The 27,001-nt window shown below is 40.0% G+C and overlaps 1 protein-coding gene across 2 annotated transcripts in view; it reads left to right on the forward strand.

The window, feature by feature from the left end:
- The first annotated feature begins 536 nt into the window (after positions 1-536).
- The window catches only part of kif21b (kinesin family member 21B), a 77,616-nt gene continuing 51,151 nt past the window's right edge, over positions 537-27,001 (forward strand). For both annotated transcript variants that reach the window (XM_034693052.1, XM_034693104.1), the window contains exons 1-17: positions 537-732; positions 1,820-2,009; positions 3,810-3,873; positions 6,508-6,744; positions 9,332-9,455; positions 9,559-9,697; positions 11,434-11,622; positions 12,840-13,039; positions 13,148-13,255; positions 13,866-14,182; positions 16,436-16,619; positions 16,896-17,099; positions 17,266-17,367; positions 18,418-18,583; positions 21,825-21,885; positions 22,095-22,143; positions 24,071-24,309. In XM_034693052.1, the coding sequence (XP_034548943.1) occupies positions 547-732; positions 1,820-2,009; positions 3,810-3,873; positions 6,508-6,744; positions 9,332-9,455; positions 9,559-9,697; positions 11,434-11,622; positions 12,840-13,039; positions 13,148-13,255; positions 13,866-14,182; positions 16,436-16,619; positions 16,896-17,099; positions 17,266-17,367; positions 18,418-18,583; positions 21,825-21,885; positions 22,095-22,143; positions 24,071-24,309 (2,759 nt within the window). In that variant the 5' untranslated portion in view covers positions 537-546. The remainder of the gene's footprint in view (positions 733-1,819; positions 2,010-3,809; positions 3,874-6,507; positions 6,745-9,331; positions 9,456-9,558; positions 9,698-11,433; positions 11,623-12,839; positions 13,040-13,147; positions 13,256-13,865; positions 14,183-16,435; positions 16,620-16,895; positions 17,100-17,265; positions 17,368-18,417; positions 18,584-21,824; positions 21,886-22,094; positions 22,144-24,070; positions 24,310-27,001) is intronic.

Genomic DNA, 27,001 nt, shown 5'->3' on the forward strand with positions numbered 1-27,001 from the left:
CTCTCTCACTCTCTCTCTCTCTCTCTCTCTCTCTCCCTATCTCTCTCTCCCTCTCTCCTCCTCTCTCTCTCTCTCTCTCTCTCTCCCTCTCTCATTCTCTCTCTCTCTCACTCTCTCTCTCTATCTCACTCTCTCTCCCTCTCTCTCTCTCTCTATCTCACTCTCCCCCCCCTCTCTCTCTCTCTCTCTCTGAAGTATTTAGATTGATACGTTTTACAATACAAATAGTTCCAAGGGCATCTAAGAGTGAGGATGGTAGTAAGCATGTGCTTAATCTATGAGACAATTATCAGGGGGTCTTTGGAAAATGTTCTCACTTGTAAGGGGTCCCTGGCCCCAAAAAGTTTGAGAACCCCTGGTTTAATTTTGCAGTAACATGATGATTTATGAAGATTAATTTATTATTTCAAGACACTCCATGAAGGAAAACTGATTTCTTTAGTTTTTGAGTTTTGACTGGATTAACAAGACAATAACATTTGTTGTATTGAATTCCTCTATTTTGTCAAAACCCTTTCTGTTTTCTTCCTCCTCAGTCGCACAGTGATGATCGCCTGCGTCAGCCCGTCAGACCGGGACTTCATGGAAACACTGAACACGCTGAAGTACGCCAACCGAGCGCGGAACATCAAGAACAAGGTGGTAGTGAACCAAGACAAGACCAGCCAGCAGATCAGCGCTCTGCGTGCCGAGATAGCCCGGCTTCAGTTGGAGCTGATGGAGTATAAAGCGGTGAGAGATGGAGGGATGGACGGGGTGGATGGGTCATAAAAGAGACAGAAGGGAATTAAAAAAAGGACTTGAGGATAATAAAGACAAGGAGGAGCTCAGAGAAAGAGATTAGAGAGCATGAAGAACGAACAGTGGCAGGTGGAGGAAGAGAGACAGGGCATGGCTGTCAGTGAGCGTGATGCAATGATGCAGTAAGAGAGTTATGATGGATGAAATGTAGAAGAAGAGCTAAGCAGAAGAAGGAAAAAGACAACACTAATGAGAGTAGATGAAAATAATTCTGGAGGGTGAGTGAGGAGAGTAGAGGCTGAGCCTGCTGCTGCAGCTGATTACTGTATCAAATTAAAGATCTTTACTGGAACACACACATCCATTAAAGCCGCCACTATGGAGGGGCCTGGGCATGAAGATTAATTAGTGCAATGTCAGCATTTTTACAATGTTAATGCAGGGATAAATTGATCCTGCAGCTGAATGAGCTTGCACTTTAAAACGGTCTAACCTTTGCAAAGAAGGAAACTGAAGTGGAGAATGATGCAAGGGAATGTGATCAGAATGTGGGCAAAAATTCAAAGACAGTCTGTCAAGCGTCTTCACTTTCTCCTCAGCTTTGACCTCCGGGGCTACTAGCAATCATTTAGAGGATTTGTCGGTCTATTATGGGACTTAAGGGGGTTACCACAGTTACTAGAGTGAAGTGAATGCCTGAGTATTATGAGGGACAGCGAGTTGACCTAACTGTGGTAATAAGGATGTAATGTGACCAGAGTCTGGAAGTAATGGAGTGTTGGATTGGTGGAGGTAATGATGTCTGCAGGAGCTGGATTAGATAGTGACTCTCTGTTTTACGCTTACGCATCAGGATGTTTGCAGCGTTCATCATTCAAAATACAACAATAGGTACTTGAAGAGACACAGACTGACCAGGGCATTCAAAACAACAGCATTGTGGATAGATAGTTCGCAACGTCAAGCATATCCATGAGTGAGAGTTGAGTTTTAGTGGTCTTTTTACCCCAATATGGCCCACTTGCATGCTTGTAGTGTTTAGAGTTGTTTTTTTATTCATTCCAACTTCTCTGTGCAGGGCAAGCGTGTAGCATGTGAGGATGGTTCAGAGGGCTACAGCGACCTGTATCAGGAGAACGCCATGCTGCAGAGAGAGAATGACACTCTGCGCCTCAGGGTGAAGGCCATGCAGGAGACAATTGACCACCTAAACACCAGAGTAACACACATGCTGGCCAATGAGGTCAGCACTCTGCTGACAAAGTCAGGTAAGTTGTCTCACATCTATTTAGAGTATTAAGAGTAGGGGAGAACGGGGTTGGTTGTCACACTTTTTACTGTTTTGATGATTGCTCATCATCAAAACATCTTTCAATAGTCATTCCTACATTCAACTGAAGCTTAAGGTGTTGGCTTGAAATGTGTATCCCTCTCATTTGTAACAAAGAGGCAATTAACTATCAAAGACACTCTGACACATTGTGTCAACAACCCATCACGGGGTTGGTTGTCACACACTATGGGGTTGGTTGTCACACACTATGGGGTTGGTTGTCACACACTATGGGGTTGGTTGTCACACACTATGGGGTTGGTTGTCACACACTATGGGGTTGGTTGTCACACACTATGGGGTTGGTTGTCACACACTATGGGTTGGTTGTCACACACTATGGGGTTGGTTGTCACACACTATGGGGTTGGTTGTCACACACTATGGGTTGGTTGTCACACACTATGGGGTTGGTTGTCACACACTATGGGTTGGTTGTCACACACTATGGGGTTGGTTGTCACACACTATGGGGTTGGTTGTCACACACTATGGGGTTGGTTGTCACACACTATGGGGTTGGTTGTCACACACTATGGGTTGGTTGTCACACACTATGGGTTGGTTGTCACACACTATGGGGTTGGTTGTCACACACTATGGGGTTGGTTGTCACACACTATGGGGTTGGTTGTCACACACTATGGGTTGGTTGTCACACACTATGGGTTGGTTGTCACACACTATGGGGTTGGTTGTCACACACTATGGGGTTGGTTGTCACACACTATGGGTTGGTTGTCACACACTATGGGGTTGGTTGTCACACACTATGGGGTTGGTTGTCACACACTATGGGGTTGGTTGTACACACTATGGGGTTGGTTGTCACACCACTATGGGGATGGGTTGGTTGTCACACACTATGGGGATGGGGTTGGTTGTCACACACTATGGGGATGGGGTTGGTTGTCACACACTATGGGGATGGGGTTGGTTGTCACACACTATGGGGATGGGGTTGGTTGTCACACACTATGGGGATGGGGTTGGTTGTCACACACTATGGGGTTGGTTGTCACACACTATGGGGTTGGTTGTCACACACTATGGGGTTGGTTGTCACAATGGTATTTCAATGGGAAAAATCTTTTAAAAAGGCAAGAAGGCAGAACTAAATTTGAAAGTTTAATTGCCCTGACAAGTGATAGGCCTACATAACTTAATGCATTTTAACATAAAATGAGGAACATAAACAGGAAACACATCTTTAGGCCAGCCTATATAACAACACAAAGAACAAAACAAATAGGCCGAACAATAATGGCCGACTCAACTAGGCGTTACATGTGACGACCAACCCCAACTGGAATTTTTTGCTAGCATCAAGGCTAACAACCATCTAACAACTAGTTAGCTAGCTAATAAAAATCTAAACTATAGCTTTCCCCTCACACTTTGTAAGGGTAACACTTGTTTTGTTATAAACCCATCGTTTAAAAGCCTAGAAGAAAAATACTGAGGAGCTGAATATTTACAATTTGACATGAAAAACACAAAAAAGTCCTCTCACCTCAAGTTCAGCTGTCTTACTCCAGAGAAGACTATGTAGGTGAGCTCTGATCCTAATTCTGGAAATGTCCATACCCCAATTTGAGAGACAGCGCCCTCTGGTGGCGAGATATAACGAGTGTGCCATCCAACCCGTATGACAACCCTATGCTCTCCCCTATGTAGATCAATGCATCCTTAATGTTTCCTGTAACATGTGCTTCCTTCCACGTTTGACCTGCAGGTGAAGGAAATGAGGAGATTGGAGCTTTAATCCAAAACTACATCAGAGAGGTTGAAGAGCTGAGGTAAGAGCTCCAGATCTTCTAAAGAATCTTTTCTGTAGTGTCCCCTCTTGCACTATTTCTAAACTGCAGTATGTTTTCACTGTTGAATGTTTATCTACTGTGCAGTCAGCAGCTAATTAGGCTGACCTAGCATACTGGCTGAAACAATGAGAATCAAAATCTCACTTTTGGTCATAAAAACAAAATAAATTAATCTACTTATAAACACCTCTAGAACTCAGCATTTCAAGTGTGACATCGTATTAGTTTACTCCCCATTGAAAACAGTAAAGGAAATTAATGTATTTTGTTTCCTCAGAGTGGAGCTAAGATAGCTAAGCTACATCTCTCCCTATGATATCTCCTTAAAGCAAAGCTAGCTAACCTTATCCTGGCTATAGCTTGGCTTGGTTTTGGTAAGACAAAAGTAGGGTTGCAAAATTCCAGGAATTTTCAAAGTTAGAAACTTTCCATGAGAATAAACGTGAATAAACCAGGAATTTACTAAATTGAAGGTTGGCTCTTAAAAGGGAAGTTAAATGAAGTTGGGGAAAATATATTTTAGCATAATCCTGACTAAACCAACCAGATTTCATGCAAGCATTGTTGAATATCTATGCTATTCCTCAATCACATGCACATAGCACACTGCTTACTACACGGCTATTGAGACCACGCCCCCTACATGCACTGTGCATTTCTCCATCACATGCACAAATGATTTCTAGAATCCTGGAGAGGCTTGAGGGAAGATGCTTTTATATTTGCATGTTGAATGGGACTTTTTTGGGATTGCTAAGCTACATCTCTCCCTATGATATCTCCTTAAAGCAAAGCTAGCTAACCTTATCCTGGCTATAGCTTGGCTTGGTTTTGGTAAGACAAAAGTAGGGTTGCAAAATTCCAGGAATTTTCAAAGTTAGAAACTTTCCATGAGAATAAACGTGAATAAACCAGGAATTTACTAAATTGAAGGTTGGCTCTTAAAAGGGAAGTTAAATGAAGTTGGGGAAAATATATTTTAGCATAATCCTGACTAAACCAACCAGATTTCATGCAAGCATTGTTGAATATCTATGCTATTCCTCAATCACATGCACATAGCACACTGCTTACTACACGGCTATTGAGACCACGCCCCCTACATGCACTGTGCATTTCTCCATCACATGCACAAATGATTTCTAGAATCCTGGAGAGGCTTGAGGGAAGATGCTTTTATATTTGCATGTTGAATGGGACTTTTTTGGGATTGCTAAGCTACATCTCTCCCTATGATATCTCCTTAAAACAAAGCTAGCTAACCTTATCCTGGCTATAGCTTGGCTTGGTTTTTGTATGACAAAAGTAGGGTTCCAAAATTCCAGGAATTTTCAAAGTTAGAAACATTCCATGGGAATAAACGTGAATAAACCAGGAATTAACTAAATTGAAGGTTGGCTCTTCATAGGGAAGTTAAATGAAGTTGGGGAAAATATATTTAAGCATAATCCTGACTAAAACAACCAGATTTCATGCAAGCATTGTTGAATATCTATGCTATTCCTCAATCACATGCACACTGCTTACTACAGGGCTATTGAGACCACGCCCCCTACATGCACTGTGCATTTCTCCATCACATGCACAAATGATTTCTAGAATCCTGCAGAGGCTAGGCTTGAGAAGCTTGAGGGAAGATGCTTATATATTTGCATGTTGAATGGGACTTTTTTCAGAGGGAGAGGGGCTCTTTTCATTTAACATTTTGAATGGGACTTTGTTGGGATTGCATTTTTGTTAATTTTTGAATGGGTTGGGTCGGGGGGGATGAGTAATATTTAACTCAACACTCATGTTTTGGTCTTCAATGAAAGAATTGATGTTCAATAAATTATTTAACACTTGATAAAGTTCTACTTAGCTATATGCTTAGATATGATACCTTTACATTAAATTACCCTCAATTCCCACTTAACTTCCCTAATTTCCAATTTGTAATACTTCCAAAATTCCCCAGCTTAACTTCCCATGGAAATTTACCAGAAATGTTCCACCCCTTTGCAACCCTAGACAAAAAGTGTTATCAATTCCCTCATTAAGCAAATGACAAGTGAGTGAGTGAGTGCATTTCCCTGATGATAAAAAGTTTAATTTTTGGTTGTAGTTTCTGTACTTTGAGTGTAATTTAAGAATGTTTAACAAATACTGCCTTTGAAGTTAGTCCATGCTGAACAGCAGCTGATTTGACCACAAGAGACTATTTCTGGGTCTTGTTTGGTGGGAAGTGTAGATAAAGAGAATCACAAGGAGAGCTGAGTCAAAAGGCTGAAAAAGGGGATTAAGAAATTTCAGTAAAACAGCATTTATTTTCTTCAAGTTAAAGTTAGCAGAAAAAAATTCTACTGGTCATACAAGACCAAGCCAGGACGAAAAGGTCTTGAGCAAGGTCTCATTTCATACTCATGAATTTAACTTATCATCTGGGTGAAGAAGAATGTAAGATCTTCCTTTGAAATATTCAATATTCAGCAGCAGCTTTAGTCAGCATATTGTAAGTTGGTTTGTTCGGTGTTCCATGTAATTTAAGAAATGTCACTTAAGAAATGAAGAAGTTCTGAATGAAAGGTGCCATTTTTCTAAGCCTGGTTTGTCTGTTCCTTCTTCGTCTGACAGAACCAAGCTGCTTGAGAGCGAGGCAATGAATGAGTCGCTGCGACGTCAGGCGGTTCGGCTTTCTTCCCGGTCCCCTTTCCCTGCCTCAAGCCTCAGCCTCAGCCCCGTCCCCGGCCACCCACTCGGCTCCTCTCCCGCTCCCATGTCCATGGAGGCAGAGATGACAGACGTTTTACGCCGGGCCAAGCTAGACATTGAGAGGCTGAAGAAGAAGGAGAGGAGGCAGAGGAGGATGAGGTGAGGAAAGACAAGTACTTTAACAAGCCAGGACTTAAAGCTAGAGTAGGCAAATTCCCCAAGTTCCACAAAGCTCTCATTTCCCTAATTATCCAAACATCTTAAGTTAATGTAAATGTAATTTCTCTTGGCTCTATTTAAGCCCTTTTCAATTAACCTGTGAATGTTTTGAATACCAAGAAAGCCTGATGAGTACATTAGTGTTCATGCCTTTACACTATTCCCTCCTCATTGCTTTCCTCCTCTAGCTTAAGAGGCACATCACAAGTCGATTAGAGTTTTGGGACAGCCAGCTTCTGAATAGCATTGGTATGCAGCCAGCGCTGGGTAGTAATGCTGGCATGGACACAGAAAAGGTCCAATTCAGTCGGCCAGTGGGTCATGAGAGAGAAGAGCGCACAGCTCTAACAGCCTAAAGGAGGTTTAATGGGATAGACGTGGAGGTAGATGGGAATTTGGTGATGTGATGAGGGATAAGCAGGATGGTTGTAAACGAGGGAGCAAAGGGGAAATAAAATTGGCAGTAAAATCTAAAGAGCTAAAAAGGTAAGATGATGGGGGAGATGAGCTAGAGAAGACTTTGCTAATGACTTCAGAGGTCTGATATTGATGTTAGCATACGACTTGGCAGCACTCCCAAAGCCTTAATGGAGGTTGCCAGCCATGTGTGGCATCTGACTAACATAAGAGGAGTGATAATAATAATAATAATACATTTTATTTTGGGCGCCTTTCAAATCACCCAAGGTCACCTTACAGATCATAAAAGCATACATCATTAAAACATCATAAAAACAAACAAACAAAAAGTAATAAATAAAACCTAAAAACTAGGGAAGTGCACAGAGTCCAGTTAGAGGGAGTAAGCCAGTTTGAAAAGGTGAGTTTTGAGTTGGGATTTGAATGATGTTGTGGAGTCCGACTGTCTTATATGTGGGGGGAGGGAGTTCCAGAGTCTGGGTGCTGAGCAGCTGAAGGTTCGGGCATCCATGGTACTGAGGCGTGACGGTGGGATGGTTCACTCCTCTTCGGTGTCCCTCACAAATCCCTCCATAAACTTCAACTGGTCCAAAACTCTGCAGCCCGCATCATCACTAGAACCCCCTCCTTTCACCACATCACCCCCATCCTCCAGCAGCTCCACTGGCTACCGGTCAAACTCAGAATCAATTTCAAAATCCTCCTGTACACATTCAAGGCCGTCCACAACCTCTCCCCCCCGTATCTCTCTGATCTCCTCCACATTGTCACCCCCTCTCGCTCCCTCAGGTCTTCCTCCTCCCTCCACCTCTCTGTGCCCCCCGCCCGTCTCAGCACCATGGGGAGCAGAGCTTTCAGTCGCTCTGCTCCCCAACTCTGCTTAATTTCCACTGCTTCATTTTTAACTTGCTGTTACTTTGCTTGTTGTTTTTATTTATCTTATCGTGTTCTTTTATTTACTGTGTTTTTATCTGTCTGTAAAGCGACCTTGAGTGCTTTGAAAGGCGCTTCTAAATAAAATGTATTATTATTATTATTAATAGTTCAGCAGAGGTTGAGTGGGAGGGAGCGGGAGGGAGTGTATTCATGAAGGAGGTGGCGGAGGTAAGTGGGGGCCAGGTTGTGGAGAGCTTTGCAGGTGAGGAGAAGGTTTTTGTAGTGGATGCGGTGTTGGACAGGGATCCAGTGAAGCTGGATGAGAACAGGAGTGATGTGGTCTGATGATTTGGTGTGGGTGATGATCCGGGTGGCCGAGTTCTGAATGAGTTGCAGTCTGTTGATGAGTTTGGTGGGGAGTCCGGTGAGGAGGGCATTGCAGTAATCGATACAGGAAGTGACGAATGAATGAACCAGGATTTCGGTGCTGGATTGGGACAGTGAGGGGCGGAGTCTGGAGATGTTGCGGAGTCCGGGTGATGTTTTGAATGTGAGGTGCGAATGAGAGAGTGCTGTCCAGAATGATGCCGAGGCTCTTCACTTGGGGTGAGAAGGGTGCAGGGAATCCGTCGATGATGATGGGTGAGGCTGGGATGTGTTGGGATTTGGTGAGGGTGGATTTGGAGCCGATGAGCAGGCCCTCGGTTTTATTCCCATTGAGTTTCAGGAAGTTCCTGCTCATCCAGCTCTGGATGTCTGCAAGGCAGGTGATGAGGGAGGTGGGAGGAATGGCAGCGGTGGGTTTGGAGGAGATGTAGACCTGAGTGTCATCGGCGTAGCAGTGAAAATTGACCCCATGTTGATGGAGGAGTGTGCCCAGGGGGAGGAGGTAAATGATGAAAAGGAATGGACCCAAAACTGACCCTTGGGGGACACCCAGTGAAACACCCAAACACCCAGACTTGTGGTTCCTTAACTGCACGAATTGTTAGCGGTCGGTGAGGTATGATGTGAACCAGGAGTGTGCAGCACCAGGGAGTGTTTGAATGCATGGTAATGGGCACAAAACACCGTGTACTACTGTAATTTAATGGGGAAGGCTATGAACGAAAGACGGAAATAAGACAGGGAATGAATTTCATGACAGGGGAAGACATTGACATGTGCATTTCTTTGTGTCTTTTCCTCTTTTAGCTTACAGTTTCTGTTGTTTTTTTTCCCACCTCTGTAGCCCAGAGTTGGAGAAAGGAATGAAGAAGCGTGTGAAACTGCACACTCATGAGAACGGAGAAAACGGGCAGAGTCGGGAAAACGGACAAAATGGAGAGATTGATTCTGACGACAATTACACCGAGGTAAATTAAACATGAGTCAGCATGCTGAAGAATTTAGCTCCAAATTAAACAGAGCAAAGTTTGATACCTCTTTTTTATTATCTCTGTGTGTGTGTGTGTGTAGGACATCATGTCTCCTCTGCAAGAAGAGAGCGGTTGTGAGGACGAGGAAGGGGAGGATGAAGAGGAGGGCAGGGAGGAGGAGGATGGGTTTGACAGCGACGAGAGCCTGGTGGATTCAGACTCTGACTCTGACGAGAAAGGTGTGTTCCCTTCTAGAATCACATCAAGTCAGTTTCAATTCATCATTGACATGTTGATGTTTTGAGGACTGAAATATCTCAACAGCTATCTTTTTTTTTGTATCTTACTAATTGTTGAACCCTACTGTACTTATATACTCTTCCTTTCTTCTTTAAGAACTACATACAGGTTACAAGATAGTTAACAAAAAAGACAGGAGAGGGAATTTTATAATGTTGATCTCAATTTGAGTCAGCAGCTTTATGGATAGGTTCTTTAAAGGGATATTTCAGTTTTTTTGAAGTGGGGTCGTATGAGTTACAGTACACTATTGCTCCTGTTAGCCACAATGAGTGCCGGTGAGCTCTTCCTCTTTAATGAGAAGATTCCCAGAGGACTGGCAGGTAAGCTAGGCTACAATTCTCTGCAGACGGGGCCTCCTATTTCATGTGATTTCACTAAAGTTGAGAAAATATGTTCCAGGAACTCATCACGGTGCAAATGCATGAACCAGTAGAACAAATTGGAGCTCTTCAGTTTGCCGTCAGTCTTTGTTTTGGGACTATTTTCAGACGCACCTCACAGACCGGTGTTCTTCCGCTGCATGAGCACGGATACACGCCAATCAGCTGTTTGGATCAACAAGCACGTAGCAGGATCAAGTAGCGGTCTCGGCCTTCAGAGTGAATTAAACTCACTTTTCTGCACATTTAAAAGATGGGACGTACCTGTCTTTATCCCGGCTGTTCAAACAAGCAAACCTCCTGTAAGGCAGGGAACTCTGGATGATGAGTGATGCAGACTGGAGCCGTATGTGAGCCGCTGGTATCCTCTGATTCAGAAAGGTCCTGAAGTATTGTTGTCACTAAGTCCCTCTCCTGACAGCAGAAGCTCTCTGGGTTCGTCGGCATGGGCTCACAGTTTACACACCGGCACCACCAGGTAACGTGGGATCTCTCCTGCTCACTCGTTAGCACAGAACTTTCTCCCCTCTCTTCTTCTTCGTTGGTACATTGGGTCTGCATCTGGAGTTCTTCCTCTGTAAACTCTGGTTCATAGAGGGATCCTCTTGTGTCCACAGTAAACGGCATGTCATCGTCGCTGTCAGAATCACTCATTTCTGCAGTTTGTAGTTCTTGTTCCTAAAAGTGTTTACTGCTAAAAATGCTACGTGCTTGTTGATCCAAACAGCTGATCGGCGTGTATCCGTGCTCATGCAGCGGAAGAACACTGGTCTGCGAGGTGCGTCTGAAAATAGTCCCAAAACAAAACAAAGGGGGTTTCTGACGGCAAAATGAAGAGCTCCAATTTATTCTACTGGTTCATGCATTTGCACCGTGATGAGTTCATGGACCATATTTTCTTAACTTTAGTGAAATTACATGAAATAGGAGGCCCCGTCTGCAGAGAATTGTAGCCTAGCTTACCTGCAGGTCCTCTGGGAATTTTCTCATTAAAGGGGAAGAGCTCACCGGCACTCATTGTGGCTAACAGGAGCAATAGTGTACTGTAACTCATACGACCCCACTTCAAAAAAACTGAAATATCCCTTTAAGAAACAAAAGGAAGCAACACATAAATCAACCCATGCTTGAGTTGTGGGTTTAACGTCATTTGAAATGGAAAAACAGGTTTCCTTAAACTGTCAACACACTGTCAAGTCTTAAATTAAGATTGTTGAAGCAGCTTTTTTACATCTTCAGTTATTTCGTTATTTTAGAAAAATTTAATAATATTTGATCTTTTCTTTAAGTAGCCAACTTCCAGGCAGACCTTGCTGATCTGACCTGTGAGATTGAGATCAAACAGAAGCTGATAGATGAGCTTGAGAACAGCCAGCGGAGGCTCCTGATGCTGAAGCTGCAGTACGAGGAGAAGCTCATCCTACTGCAGAACAAGATCCGAGACACTCAGCTAGAGAGAGACCGCGTCCTGCAGAACCTCAGTGAGTTCATGCATGATGGGATTTGCAGTCAGTACACGCATTTGGGTGTTGGTGAATCCAAAAAGATGTGTTTTAAAAGTAGCATCTTGACAGGTTATTAAAGGTGACATATCATGCAAAATTGACTTTTTAATGGTTCTTTACCTGAAATATGTGTCCCTGTCTACAAACCCCCCGAGAATGAAAAAAATCCATTCTGCCCCTGTTTTGATTTCTCCACCTTTCTGTAAATGTGTCTGAAACAAGCCGTTTCAGACTTCCGTGTTTTTGTTACGTAACAACAATATCCGGTCTGTCACGGAGTCAGAGCTCGGAGCTTGTTCAGCCCATAGACTGTATAAAATAATACTGAATCCCCTCCTCTGTTTTTCATTACCTGCACAAATGTGTGCTAACAAGGAGCTTAGGAGGGAGGCATGCTAGTTGTAGGCTGTCTTAATAAACACAAAGGTCGGTTTTACTCCCCACGTCTGCAGATTTGAAGATCTAGTGGATGATTTTTATTTATCATGGATAAGTGCTAGCGCTAATTAGCATAGCCACATAGCTATATGTTTGTAGCTGTAGCTGTAGCTGTGTACCAAGACACACGTCTACATACTGACAAATAAAACAACAAGAAACACTAAATCTGTGACCAATCCTTCATAAAAGGTCCTGCTGCCTTTCTGGCAGAGGTCGGTTTTACTCCCCACGTCTGCAGATTTGAAGATCTAGTGGATGATTTTTATTTATCATGGATAAGTGCTAGCGCTAGTTAGCATAGCCACATAGCTACATGTTCGTAGCTTTGTACCAAGACACACGTCGACATACTGACAAATAAAACAACAAGAAACACTAAATCTATGACCAATCGTTCAGAAAGGTCCTGCTGCAGGCGCCTCTCCGTCAGGATCAGGTTCTGGATCAGATTCAGAGGGTTGAAGTAACGCGATCTCTGAGCAGCCGTGTATATTCAGCCAACATGTAAACATTAGATCAACGTGCTGGAGAGCCGAGGCACATCCATTTCCGGAGGGGGCGTGGTCAGAGGGAAAACAGAGTGTTCTGATGAGGAATGAAGAAGAGGACTTTTCAGGCATGCCAAAATCTGATTTCAAAGTGTTTTTTTGAGCATAAACTTTAAAGACATGTTTTGGGGACCTCTTAGACCAATATATATTGATGAAAAAAGCGTGATATGTCACCTTTAACTATGTTGTATGCTAACACAGTGTCAATGGAGAACTACACAGAGGAGAAGGCGAATCGGATCAAGCAGGAGTACGAGAAACGTCTTAAAGAGATGAACAGGGACCTCCTGAAGCTGCAAGCGGCGCAGAAAGAGCATGCACGTCTCCTCAAAAACCAGGGGAGGTACGAGAGGGAGCTGAAGAAACTCCAGGGAGAGGTCAACGACATGAAGAAAGCAAAGGTAAGGAGAAGGAAAGAAGAGTCATTGTGGAGAAGCAGAAGCATGGATGATGATCAGGATTCGTGAAGCAGTTTAGGAAGCCTCACCCCTTGACTACTTTACTTGCAGGTGACGCTGATGAAGCAGATGAAGGAGGAGCAGCAGAGGAGGAGGATGGTGGAGGCAAAGAGGAACCGGGAGATTGCTCAGCTCAAGAAGGAGCAGCGACGACAAGAGGTCAGAATACAGCTGCTCCTGTGTGTGTAGGATGAAGATCTGCTTTCATGTGTGTCATCATTTGATTTGACAATATGACAAACATTGTATACAAGCCTGCTTAATCCATGTTACATTTGTTTTTAATATGGTCCAGATTTGTATTTTCCTACTCTGTTTAGATGGATGATTTACTCAGATAAGTAGGTGTGGATGCTTGCATGCATGTGTGTATGTGTGTGTGTGTGTGTGTGTGTGTGCATTAAGGCCTCCATCTGTTTGTCAGCCTGGCACATTAAAGAATTGATTTATGTATTTTGTGCATATTGCACACAGATTGTCAGTATCACTTTACATCTTGAGGATTAGTTCACACATCATTTCCACCCTGAATGTTTTACCTGGGGAAGAAGAAGTAAGCAATGGACATTTTGATGCCAGGGGCCTCATTTCTAATCCTGTTATGTAGAATTTCATCATCCAGCTTAAGCGTTTACATGCTTTCATGATCAATACTTTGGCCTGGTGTTCAAAAGCCTCTCAGGTAGCTAATAAACATCAGAGAAACAGGAACAGCTGAAGGCTTCATAACATGTTCAAGAACACTTTCTCTCTCCCTCCTGTCCATCAGTACCAGATCAGAGCGCTGGAGTCTCAGAAGCGGCAGCAGGAGCAGGTGCTGCGCAGGAAGACGCAGGAGGTGACCGCCCTGCGCCGCTTAGCAAAGCCCATGACGGACCGTGTGGCCGGGCGCGTGACCCGCTGGAACACAAACACTTCAATTACAGACTCTGGGGCTGAGTTATCAACCAGCACAACAGCAAGCAGCTCTGAACCTGAGACCGGGAGGAGTGTGAGCGGACTGGTGAGACAGTGGAACAACAAGAACAATGGGTTTGGATACCTCGGAGAGAGTGAGGGGAGCATGGATGGAACCAGGGTCATTGGGTAAGATGAGTGGGCTTGTTTACAATAGCGGCGTTGAGAGGCCTTAATTGATATTTGTGTGCTAACAATTTATTAAATGCTAATGAGGTTGTTTGTAGCAATGAACCTGTAGAGAATTATCTGACAGCTTTGTTTTTCATTGCAGCAGGAAGCTGTTTAAAGTTAAAACAGTCTAAAAACTCCACAGTTTATAACCCATGTCCCAACCAAGCTGCACACACACACACACGACCTGCAACTAGGACTGTGAACCCTGAAGAGTATTTGCAGCTAGAAAGCAAGAGCTAATGTACAGCTAACATTAGAGATGATTATATGGGGCGCTGGTGGCCTAGCAGTCTAAGCGCCCCACATACAGAGGCTACAGTCATCGTCGCAGGGGTCGCTGGTTCGATTCCCGGCCGGTTGACCATTTCCTGCATGTCTTCCCTTTCTCTCTACTCCCCACATTTCCTGTCTCTCTTCAGCTGTCCTATAAAATAAAGCCAAAGAAGACCAAAAAAACAAAACAAAGTGATGATCATATGACAATGTTGTCTTCACTACTTGTTTCTGCTGCCCCCATGTTGCCAAAATTTGTTTTGACCATTTAAAAGGAAGACTAATTATGAGTGACAAGTGAGTTATGGGAACTTGAGACTGGGTTACATTTACTCATCATTAGGGTTGCAAATTTCCAGGAATTTTCAAAGTTGGAAACTTTCCATGGGAATTAACGGGAATAAACCAGGAATTTACTAAATTGAAGGTTGGCTCTTAATAGGGAACTTAAATATAGTTGGGGAAAATAAATTTGAGCATAATCCTGACTAAAACAACCAGATTACATTCAAGTACAGTTGAATGTCTATGCTATTCCTCAATCACATGCACATAGCACACTGCTTACTGCAGGGCTATTGAGACCACGCCCCCTACATGCACTTTTTATTTAACATTTTGAATGGGACTTTTTTGGAGGGAGACGGGCTCTTTTAATTTAACATTTTGAATGGGCTCTTTTAATTCCAATTCCATCTTCCATTAAATTCCCATACATTCCCATAATTTCCAATTTGGAATATTTCAAACATGGGCATGTTATTTGTGCATAGTGCACTGATCAAATTTTCTAGGTTAAATTTAGTGTATCTTCTTCTCCAATTATGTGGTATCATTCAGATTTTGAAAATTCTCTGATTCATTCATTTTGAATGGGACTTTTTTGGAGGGAGACGGGCTCTTTTAATTTAACATTTTGAATGGGACTTTTTTGGAGGGAGAGGGGCTCTTTTAATTTAACATTTTGAATGGGACTTTTTTGGAGGGAGAGGGGCTCTTTTAATTTAACATTTTGAATGGGACTTTGTTGGAGGGAGACGGGCTCTTTTAATTTAACATTTTGAATGGGACTTTTTTGGAGGGAGACGGGCTCTTTTAATTTAACATTTTGAATGGGACTTTGTTGGAGGGAGACGGGCTCTTTTAATTTAACATTTTGAATGGGACTTTTTTGGAGGGAGAGGGGCTCTTTTAATTTAACATTTTGAATGGGACTTTTTTGGAGGGAGACGGGCTCTTTTAATTTAACATTTTGAATGGGACTTGTTTGGAGGGAGACCGGCTCTTTTAATTTAACATTTTGAATGGGACTTTGTTGGAGGGAGACGGGCACTTTTAATTTAACATTTTGAATGGGACTTTTTTGGAGGGAGAGGGGCTCTTTTAATTTAACATTTTGAATGGGACTTTGTTGGAGGGAGACGGGCTCTTTTAATTTAACATTTTGAATGGGACTTTTTTAGAGGGAGAGCGGCTCTTTTAATTTAACATTTTGAATGGGACTTTTTTGGGATTGCATTTTTGTCAATTTTTGAATGGGGTTGAGTCTGGGGGATGAGTAATATTTAACCCAACATTCATGTTTTTGTTCTTCAATGAAAACATTGATTGTTCAATAAAATATTTAACACTTGATAAAGTTCTACTTACAAATAAATCTGTTTTTAATTGTATTATTTCGGATGGATGTCTGCTTAGAACAAATCAAATATTTATGCGTGGATATGATACTTTTCCATTAAATTCCCATAAATTCCCATAATTTCCAATTTGGAATATTTCAAACATGGGCATGTTATTTGTGCATAGTGCAATGATCAAATTTTCTAGGTTAAATTTAGTGTATCTTCTTCTCCAATTATGTGGTATCATTCAGATTTTGAAAATTCCTCATCCCTTCCTCTTCCCTTCTCTTTCTTTGTCTCCTTTCAGCAGTAGGAAGAAGCTGCAGCGTAAGCCAGCAAGTCAGGGCGGCATTGCAGCAGCTGGCAGAGCCAGCAGTTTCTCCAAATCCGCTCGTCAGAAGTGGCAAACCCTCGAGCGTCGCATCATGGACATTGTCATGCAAAGAATGACAATCTCTAATGTGGAGGCAGACATGGACCGCCTTATCAAGGTAGACATGTCCTTCAGGGTTTGAATCTAGATGAAGAAGTGTGAATGGGGGTGATGGCTAAGGAATTACCCTTTTGGTTTGGTGGCCGAAGTGACAAATGATATTGCTTTGGTCATATGACTTTGACCTGGCGAGTACAAGATAGAAATGCAAGATTTTTGAGAAACAAGTGGGATAAGCACAGTGGGATATTATAGACAAATACAGGAACTTAAAATCAAAACTCAAAGATTTTTTTTCTTGTGTGTTTCTGCACCTTTGTTTTTTCTGAGTCAGAAGCGAGAGGAGCTGACAGCCCAGCAGGAAGCACTCTCACACAAGAGGGAGGTACTAATGGCAGATGGGGAGGGACCAGAAGCTGAGGACCGCCTCCTCCTGGAAATCAATGAGGAGATTGAGGTGCTAAATGCCAACATAGACTACATCAATGACAGCCTGTCTGACTGCCAGGCCACCATTGTACAGATTGAAGAGACCAAGGTATGAATTTACAGACACGCAAGCACACACACACACACACACACACACACACACACACACACACACACACACACACACACACAAGAAAATGCTTACCTTTCAGCTGTCTGAAATGACACCGGGTCTCCAGTAATACTCAGGCTTGTTGGTTGTGTTGTTTTCCCAGGATGAGCTGGACTCAGTGGACACCTCAGTGGTGATCAGCTCCTGCTCTCTGGCTGAAGCTCGCAACCTGCTGGACCACTTTTTAAAGGCTTCCATTGACAAGGTGAGTACTCATAGTATGTTATGAAAAAACTGCTCCAACAAAAATAGATACATTTTGTAGGATTAGAAACCGTTTTTTAATTTTTTTTTTATATATACTTTATTTTTGTAAATGGGCATAGTTAGACAGAACAGCTCAGTGAAACAGAAACAATAGGTCATCTATACATCTTAGTTATAATAGTAGAAATACAGTCAGTTCATACAGTAATGGCTTATTAATCCCTCAATGCTACGTACACAATCCATTTTTCCCAGTAATGCATTCATTTTTCTGCTCTAAGGTTTAGTGAGTAGGTCATCCTTTCCATATTTTCAATACTAGACACGATTTCTATCCATTCAGTCTCTGTTGGAGGATTGGGTTGCAGCCACTTTCGTGTCACGGCCTTTTTGCTGGCTGCTAATAAAATCTTTATCAAGTATTTATCCTTAACTGAGAGGTGGGCTGCGATGTTACCTAGATAAATTGATGAGAATGAGCAGTCAATCCCTGCTCCAAAAATGTTTTGTAATGCCTTAATTACTCCCCCCCTAATATGACTTGATTTTTGGGAAATTCCAAAATATGTGAAAGTGGTCTGCCAGCTGTTCTCCACACTTCCTCCAACACAGACCGTTTCCAACCTCAGCTGTTTGTATAGATTAGAAACAGTTTGAAACTCCATTGTGTTTCAAATGTTCATAGTGGCGGTCATTGAAATGTGTAAAAACATTTAACCATGTATTTAGTCAGTAGCAGAATGTAAGCATGTTATTTATCATAACTGATGCTCTGAACTCAGTGGCTAAATACAGTAACATGCAGGTTTCATAAATAAAGATTGGGTGCCATCTAGTGGCAATTTATTGTACTGCAAGATGATGTTGGGGTGTTCTTTGTACAAAAGATCATTAAACAGCATAACAGAATATGAAGATGTTATTTATATATACTGGGTTGTCAGATTTCCTGGCGTTTGATAAATACATATTTTGAATAATTCTGTTGTTCTGTGTTTATGTGAATGCATTATGATTTCCAACTTCTCTTGTGACTGTGTCTGTGCAGAGTTTACAGGTCGCTCAGAGGGAGGCTCAGATCAGACTGCTAGAGGGTCAGCTGAGGCAGACTGATGTGATTGGCTCATCTCATAATCACATCATCCTGGATGCCCTTCGAGAAAAGGCAGAATACATCCCTGAACTCCAGGCTCTTATCCACAATGTACAGCAGGGTGAGTGACAGCTGTTCTTTGTTTCGGTGTCTGTGGGACATTATGTCAGCATATTCATTCATTAATCTTTATTCAGATCCCCATTAGCTGCCACTAATGCAGCAGCTACTCTTCCTGGGGTCCACATTGAAGAAACACAACATACAAAATATACATAAAATACAAAACTTAAAAATTCTACAAACATTACAAAGAAAAACTGTGAATGCTATATAGAAATAAAATACAAAAAAAAACAGAAAAATGCTACAGATGTAAGATAGAAAAACTGAAAATGCTGCAAACATAAGATAGAAAAACTGAAAATGCTACAAACATAAGGTAGAAAAACTGAAAATGCTACAAACATAAGATAGAAAAACTGAAAATGCTACAAACATAAGATAGAAAAACTGAAAATGCTACAAACATAAGATAGAAAAACTGAAAATGCTACAGACATCAGATAGAAAAACTGAAAATGCTACAAACATAAGATAGAAAAACTGAAAATGCTACAAACATAAGATAGAAAAACTGAAAATGCTACAAACATAAGATAGAAAAACTGAAAATGCTACAAACATAAGATAGAAAAACTGAAAATGCTACAAACATAAGATAGAAAAACTGAAAATGCTACAGAAGTAAGGTAGAAAAATTGAAAATGCTACAGACTTAAGATAGAAAAACTGAAAATGCTACAAACATAAGATAGAAAAACTGAAAATGCTACAAACATAAGATAGAAAAATTGAAAATGCTACAGACTTGAGATAGAAAAACTGAAAATGCTACAAACATAAGATAGAAAAACTGAAAATGCTACAAACATAAGATAGAAAAATTGAAAATGCTACAGACTTGAGATAGAAAAACTGAAAATGCTACAAACATAAGATAGAAAAACTGAAAATGCTACAAACATAAGATAGAAAAATTGAAAATGCTACAGACTTGAGATAGAAATACTGAAAATGCTACAAACATAAGATAGAAAAACTGAAAATGCTACAGACATAAGATAGAAAAACTGAAAATGCTACAGACCTAAGATAGAAAAACTGAAAATGCTACAAACATAAGATAGAAAAACTGAAAATGCTACAAACACAAGATAGAAAAACTGAAAATGCCGCCAACAAGATAGAAAAACTGAAAATGCTGGAAACATAAGATAGAAAAACTGAAAATGCTACAAACATAAGATAGAAAAACTGAAAATGCTACAAACATAAGATAGAAAAACTGAAAATGCTACAAACATAAGATAGAAAAACTGAAAATGCTACAAACATAAGGTAGAAAAATTGAAAATGCTACAGACTTAAGATAGAAAAACTGAAAATGCTACAAACATAAGATAGAAAAACTGAAATGCTACAGACCTAAGATAGAAAAACTGAAAATGCTACAAACATAAGATAGAAAAACTGAAAATACTGAAAACACAAGATAGAAAAACTGAAAATGCTACAAACATAAGATAGAAAAACTGAAAATGCTACAAACATAAGATAGAAAAACTGAAAATGCTACAGACATAAGATAGAAAAACTGAAAATGCTACAAACAAGATAGAAAAACTGAAAATGCTACAAACATAAGATAGAAGAACTGAAAATGCTACAGACATAGGATAGAAAAACTGAAAATGCTACAGACATAAGATAGAAAAACTGAAAATGCTACAGACATAAGTTAGAAAAACTGAAAATGCTACAAACATAAGATAGAAAAACTGAAAATGCTACAGACATAAGATAGAAAAACTGAAAATGCTACAAACAAGATAGAAAAACTGAAAATGCTACAGACTTAAGATAGAAAAACTGAAAATGCTACAGACATAAGGTAGAAAAACTGAAAATGCTACAAACATAAGATAGAAAAACTGAAAATGCTACAGACATAAGGTAGAAAAACTGAAAATGCTACAAACATAAGATAGAAAAACTGAAAATGCGACAAACAAGATAGAAAAACTGAAAATGCTACTAACATAAGATAGAAAAAGTGAAAATGCTACAGACCTAAGATAGAAAAACTGAAAATGCTACAAACATAAGATAGAAAAACTGAAAATGCTACAAACATAAGATAGAAAAACTGAAAATGCTACAAACATAAGATAGAAAAACTGAAAATGCTACAAACATAAGATAGAAAAACTGAAAATGCTACAGACATCAGATAGAAAAACTGAAAATGCTACAAACATAAGATAGAAAAACTGAAAATGCTACAAACATAAGATAGAAAAACTGAAAATGCTACAAACATAAGATAGAAAAACTGAAAATGCTACAAACATAAGATAGAAAAACTGAAAATGCTACAGAAGTAAGGTAGAAAAATTGAAAATGCTACAGACTTAAGATAGAAAAACTGAAAATGCTACAAACATAAGATAGAAAAACTGAAAATGCTACAGACATAGGATAGAAAAACTGAAAATGCTACAGACATAAGATAGAAAAACTGAAAATGCTACAGACATAAGTTAGAAAAACTGAAAATGCTACAAACATAAGATAGAAAAACTGAAAATGCTACAGACATAAGATAGAAAAACTGAAAATGCTACAAACAAGATAGAAAAACTGAAAATGCTACAAACAAGATAGAAAAACTGAAAATGCTACAAACACAAGATAGAAAAACTGAAAATGCTACAAACATAAGATAGAAAAACTGAAAATGCTACAAACACAAGATAGAAAAACTGAAAATGCTACAGACATAAGGTAGAAAAACTGAAAATGCTACAAACATAAGATAGAAAAACTGAAAATGCTACAGACATAATGTAGAAAAACTGAAAACTGAAAATGCTACAAACATAAGATAGAAAAACTGAAAATGCTACAGACCTAAGATAGAAAAACTGAAAATGCTACAGACATAAGATAGAAAAACTGAAAATGCTACAGACATAAGATAGAAAAACTGAAAATGCTACAAACATAAGATAGAAAAACTGAAAATGCTACAAACATAAGATAGAAAAACTAAAAATGCTACAAACATAAGATAGAAAAACTGAAAATGCTACAAACAGAAAATGACCTTTATAACCCTTAAATGTATGTAAGGCATCATACCCAACAAGGTGTCTATCATCAGGGGTTTATAGATGATGTGAATGACATCCTCTCAATGAAAATACATGAAAAGATCATACGAATTCAATGTGTTAGTGAAATTGATTGATTATGTGCGTTGTGCTGGAAACTGATGAATTGTGCTTGTGTTCTCCCAGAGAATGGCTATGCCAGCACAGACGAGGAGCCCTCTGAGTTCAGCCAAGCCTCTGACAGCAGGTGAGTCAACAGTCTGCTCGCCCACATAACATCCCAGCATCACACCACATTCCCCCTCTCACAGTGATCCTGTTTTCCCTAAAATCATTAACATAATCTGCTACCAGAGGCCATATTTAAGGAGAATAAATAAAAATTGTTTTTTCTGTGTACCTTTTATCTGTAAATAGAGTTTCTTCTTTCCTGACTCTTGTCTTTCTTACCTGCAGTGTCTCTCAAATGAAGGAGTCAAACAGCCAGGACGATTTCAAGTTGAAGGTACGGATGGTTAGTTACTTTTTCATTTTTTACTGAAGTGCACATTTATTAATTATGCTGAAATGCTGACATATTGTTATTCCTAAACTTTATACTTTTTTATTTTTTCACTTCCATACGTTTTTTTGGCTTCTTTCACAGCCTTCAAATTTTGTCCGATTTTCACCGTTCAACTTTTAAACTATTCCGCTCCTTCACCTCTTTTCAGCTATTACTTTTCACATTTCCACCCCTTATACTTTTTGAATAATTCAACTTTATTTACACTTTCTTTTAACATTGAAACAGATGGGATGGAATCTTCAAATCAACTTCAACTTCTTCAACTTCTACAGCTCATAGCTTCAGCATACTTTCACTTATAGACTCCATTCACACTTCAAACTGTTCACATGACTTTCAGCTATCTACACTTGATTCATTTTTTTGATACCTTTCACAGTTTCACAGATTTCACTGTCCAAAAATGCATCAAATTTCAGCTCTTCCCTCACTTTAACATTGGTGTGTGTTGGATTGAACTCTGGTGAGCAGAGTGAGAGGTTCAAATCTTAGAGTGGGCAGGCTGGGAAAACAATGGGACATGGCCTCTGGAAAAACTGACATAAAATCCACAAATTTCACTTCACATACACAAATAAGACATCAAAACGTTCCCTGTCTTCTCCTGCTTCTGTCAAAGAGGTAACCAAAGCAAAACATTGTACAGTTGAGCCAGCAGGTCACCAACTGTCAGAGCAAGTCTCTCTGCTCGGCCATCTGCTGTAATGTTAAATATTTCTGGAGGGCAGCAAAAGTTTCACCCTTCTTAACTTGCTGCCCTGACTACATTTCTGACTGTACAGGCATGAAAACACATCACTGCGTTCTTCAGGGCCTTGTGATGCTCACGGTTTGATCCTTTTTCTGATAGCCATTACGGTTATTGCACAGTGTCAAGATATGTAGACCGCAATTTCCCTATGTACCTATTCTAAATCAAGCAGTTTTATAGGTGCCACCACTTCCACTTCTTCTACTTCTTCAACTTCTTCTACTTCTTTAACTTCTTCCACTATACCCACCACTTCTACCACTTCCACTAATTCAACTACTTCAACTACTTCTACTACTTCTACCATTCTTCCACATGTTCAGATGTGTTTCACAGCTTTCAGCCTTCAGCTTCAGCATTTCAACGCATTTGTTTTCAGTAAATGCAACCATTCTAGTTGACTATGTTAAGAATGAAGAAAGCACATTTTTTTCAGTTTACACAATAGAAGCGTCCTCCCTCGAATTTTCTTCAGTGCATATCTTGAAATTACTGACACATTTGTTTCACAGATGAAGTATACAGTGTAATGTATGTAACTATTCCTCAAAATAGTAGTCAATGCTGCATCTTACAGTATTAGATCATGTCACACCCATTATACAGTACATAAAGGTGTTGTCCTCACTTTCAACACACATTACATTTGGTCTGTCATTGCAGTTGTAGCTGGCATTATGAACCATGAGGGGGCAGTATAAGCCAACACTTGAAATACCTTCCACTTTTTGTAAAGCTTTGTTTGATATTCTGAGGAGGAACCCCTGCTTAGACATCACTCCCTTTTATCTGTTCTGATTTGCCCTTTATGCTTTTATTGTGTTTTTTTTAGCTATTGTTTTGATCCATCCAGCCTTTGTTTGATACCACAAAGGTTGCTTTCTCTCCGGAAACATGTTTCTGTTTTCATATTCTCTTTGCACCTTTTTTCCCCCAGCTGAATGCTGTTCCAGCCTGTATGTTAATATCCTCTTGCACCTCAATTAAACTCAGTCTTTTTGTTTATTTAATGTATCAGTTGTTCCCCCCCCACTGCCCTCCTCCTCTTTCACTGTATTCTCTGCTGTATGGTCCCCTCTAACACAAATTGTGACACTTTTTTTTTTAACCCAGATGGAGCCTCGTCTGTCAGGTCAGATGAAGGCTGTGTCAGCGGAGTATCTGGGTCCCATGCTGGACCCCTCATCGAGCAGCAAGCAGCAACACATCACCAAGTCCTTGGCCTCTTTGACAGACATTCAGGAAGACGGCATGGGCCTGGGGAGATTGAGTCTCAGCTTAGCCCTGAGAGACCCCTTCCACAGGGACCGGGCATCCCGCACCATCAGCCTTCCTATAAGAGGACACACCTTGTAAGTGACTTAAAATTATCACTGAAATAAAGCTAGAGGGAGGCTTATCCAAGTATTACCAGGAATAATGAGGATTTAGCTTTGGTGAATAAACGAAAAAACAACTTTAGAAGTGCTAATTACCGAAGGGAATTTGATGATGAAGGTTTTTAATTGCACCCTTGACTTCAGAGGTTTCCAGCTTTTATGTCTGATGTTTCCCCATAGCAGGTCAGATAAGCTCAAGTAGCCTTTATCAACACCATAAAAAACACTGAACACTTTTGTAAAAACAACAAGCTATCTCTTCAGTAACTATTTAACATTTCCAGTACTCTGGTCGTTATCCATTTATCCCCCACTTTTGACTAGCTAACAGCTGTTCATCTATTAATTTTCACCTAACTTTACCAACACTTTGCCGACCAACATAGCTTTATATCCAAGTCTTTAAGCTAACACATTTCAGTTATAAACATTAAGCTAACAAACTTAGCTTTTACACACTACTCAAGCTAGCAAATTTGGATATGTATATGTAATGCTTACATTATCTACTTATTAGCCATTTCTTTAAGCTAGCTAGCGGGCTAGCGGGCAGCTATGTACCCATCACTTTTAGTTAAACACTTTGTTACTTTAAGCTAGCAATCTAAATTGTGTATCCAGTTCTTTTAGCTTACTGTTTCAACCATTTACCTCCAGTCATTGGAGGTAGAGATAGACCGATATGGTTTTATACAGATACCGATTATTAGTAGTCAAGGAGGCCAATAACCGATATTTGGAGCTGATATTCATTTGCAGTAAAAGGGGAAATACTGGCGTCAAAATTTTTGAATAATACAAACTCCAACACTTCACTTCATTTAAATGCCTTTAAGCATATGTTTATTAAACAGATTTGCAACATGTTAAAGGTTTTTTTATCTTAGACAATAGACATCTTTGCTTTAAAATTCTAACACAAAGTGCAGGGAGCTCCCAGACTCAGCAGCATGTCTTATAACATTAAATCAAAACTTAAACAAATAAAGCTCTCTAAAGTTTTCTACAGTAAATTAAAGTTTTCCAAAATGTCAATATAACTGAAATGTTAATCTTTCATTTATCTTTGTTTTATGGAGATATTTCAGTGTTTTTGAGTGGGGTTGTTTGAGTTTTTAATCACTAGTAATTGTAGGGGCCACAACGGATGCTGCTCAGCTCATCCACTGTAATGAGAAACTGCAGGGAGAAATGGAACGCAAGCTAGGCTACCGTTTCTGCAGACGGTGTCATTTCTGCCACCTGATTTAGTGAATTTTGAGCCAAAATTACCCAGTTTTAAATCTCTTATCGGCTTCCGGACTTTCAAAAAAGGCCGATGCCGAATATCGGCGCGATAATCTACCCGGCCGAAAATCAATCTATCCCTAAACTATACCAACATTTGCATTCTCGTATACTTTTCAGCTTCTCTGGTTGGCTGTAACTTCTTGGATGAAGTGATAAAACTGTAACTTAAAGTGTTAATAAAACAAACTTAAACTTAATATAAATGTTAAACCTCCGCCATAATTGTAGCTTCAAACCGAGATGTTTTCTTTTTGTGATCTCTATTTAACCCTCCTGTTATGTTGCAGGTCAAATTGACCCTTTTTAAAGTCTATTTTATACCTTCCAAACCAACTAAATGCAGCACAAACATCTGGGCAGCATGTGACGGAAGAGGTGTCTCCTGTTGATTTTTTAAAGGCCCTGTGAAGAGTTTTGAACTGGCTGAGAAACAGACTGAAAATGATACTGATGCCTCTTTATGACCTTAAATAGCAAACAAGACCATCAGCAACAAAACTGACACCTTCTCTGTTGTCATTTTTAATGCCTGAAACCGCCCTGAGGGGGTAGGTGTCAGACCAGATGATGGACATCCTGCTTCAGAAACAGCCTTTATTTCACTGTTTTCATGGAAAATAATCACATTGCCTGATAAAGTTGACTGTTAAGACAACAGGATGAGGTTTTTGTTGAAAACACTACTTTTGCATGTTTAGGGCAAGAGATAAGAGGTATCACTTTGTCCACAAGGGGGCGCCAGAACCAATACAAAACAAAAGTTCCCCACAGCAGCTTTAACATCACTTCATAAAAATAGAAAAAATCAAAATGTAAAATAAAATAAACAAAAATCAATGTCATGTAAACATATTGTATTTATATTTAAAGCTTTCCAATCTACATTAAAAAAAAGTTTTAACATGAATTTTAACGAAATTTAAACTTAATATAAATGTTAAACCTCTGGAACACCTCCGCCATAATTGTAGCTTCAAACTGAGATGATTTTTTCTTTTTGTGGTCTCTATTTAACCCTCCTGTTATGTTGCAGGTCAAATTGACCCTTTTTAAAGTCTATTTTTAGGCAATATATGTCTTTCAAACCAGCTAAATGCAGCATAAAAATCTGGGCAGCATGTGACAGAAGAGGTGTTGTGTTAATTTATCAACATCACTTCATAAAAATAGAAAAAATAAAACATTTAAAATAAAATAAACAAAAATCAATGTCATGTAAACATATTGTATTTATATTTAAAAGCTTTCCAATCTACATTAAAAAAAAGTTTTAACATGAATTTTAATGAAATTTAAACTTAATATAAATGTTAAACCTCTGGAACACCTCCGCCATAATTGTAGCTTCAAACTGAGATGATTTTTTCTTTTTGTG

Source organism: Notolabrus celidotus, chromosome 1 (assembly GCF_009762535.1).
Source record: "Notolabrus celidotus isolate fNotCel1 chromosome 1, fNotCel1.pri, whole genome shotgun sequence".
Classification (NCBI taxonomy): Eukaryota; Metazoa; Chordata; class Actinopteri; order Labriformes; family Labridae; genus Notolabrus; species Notolabrus celidotus.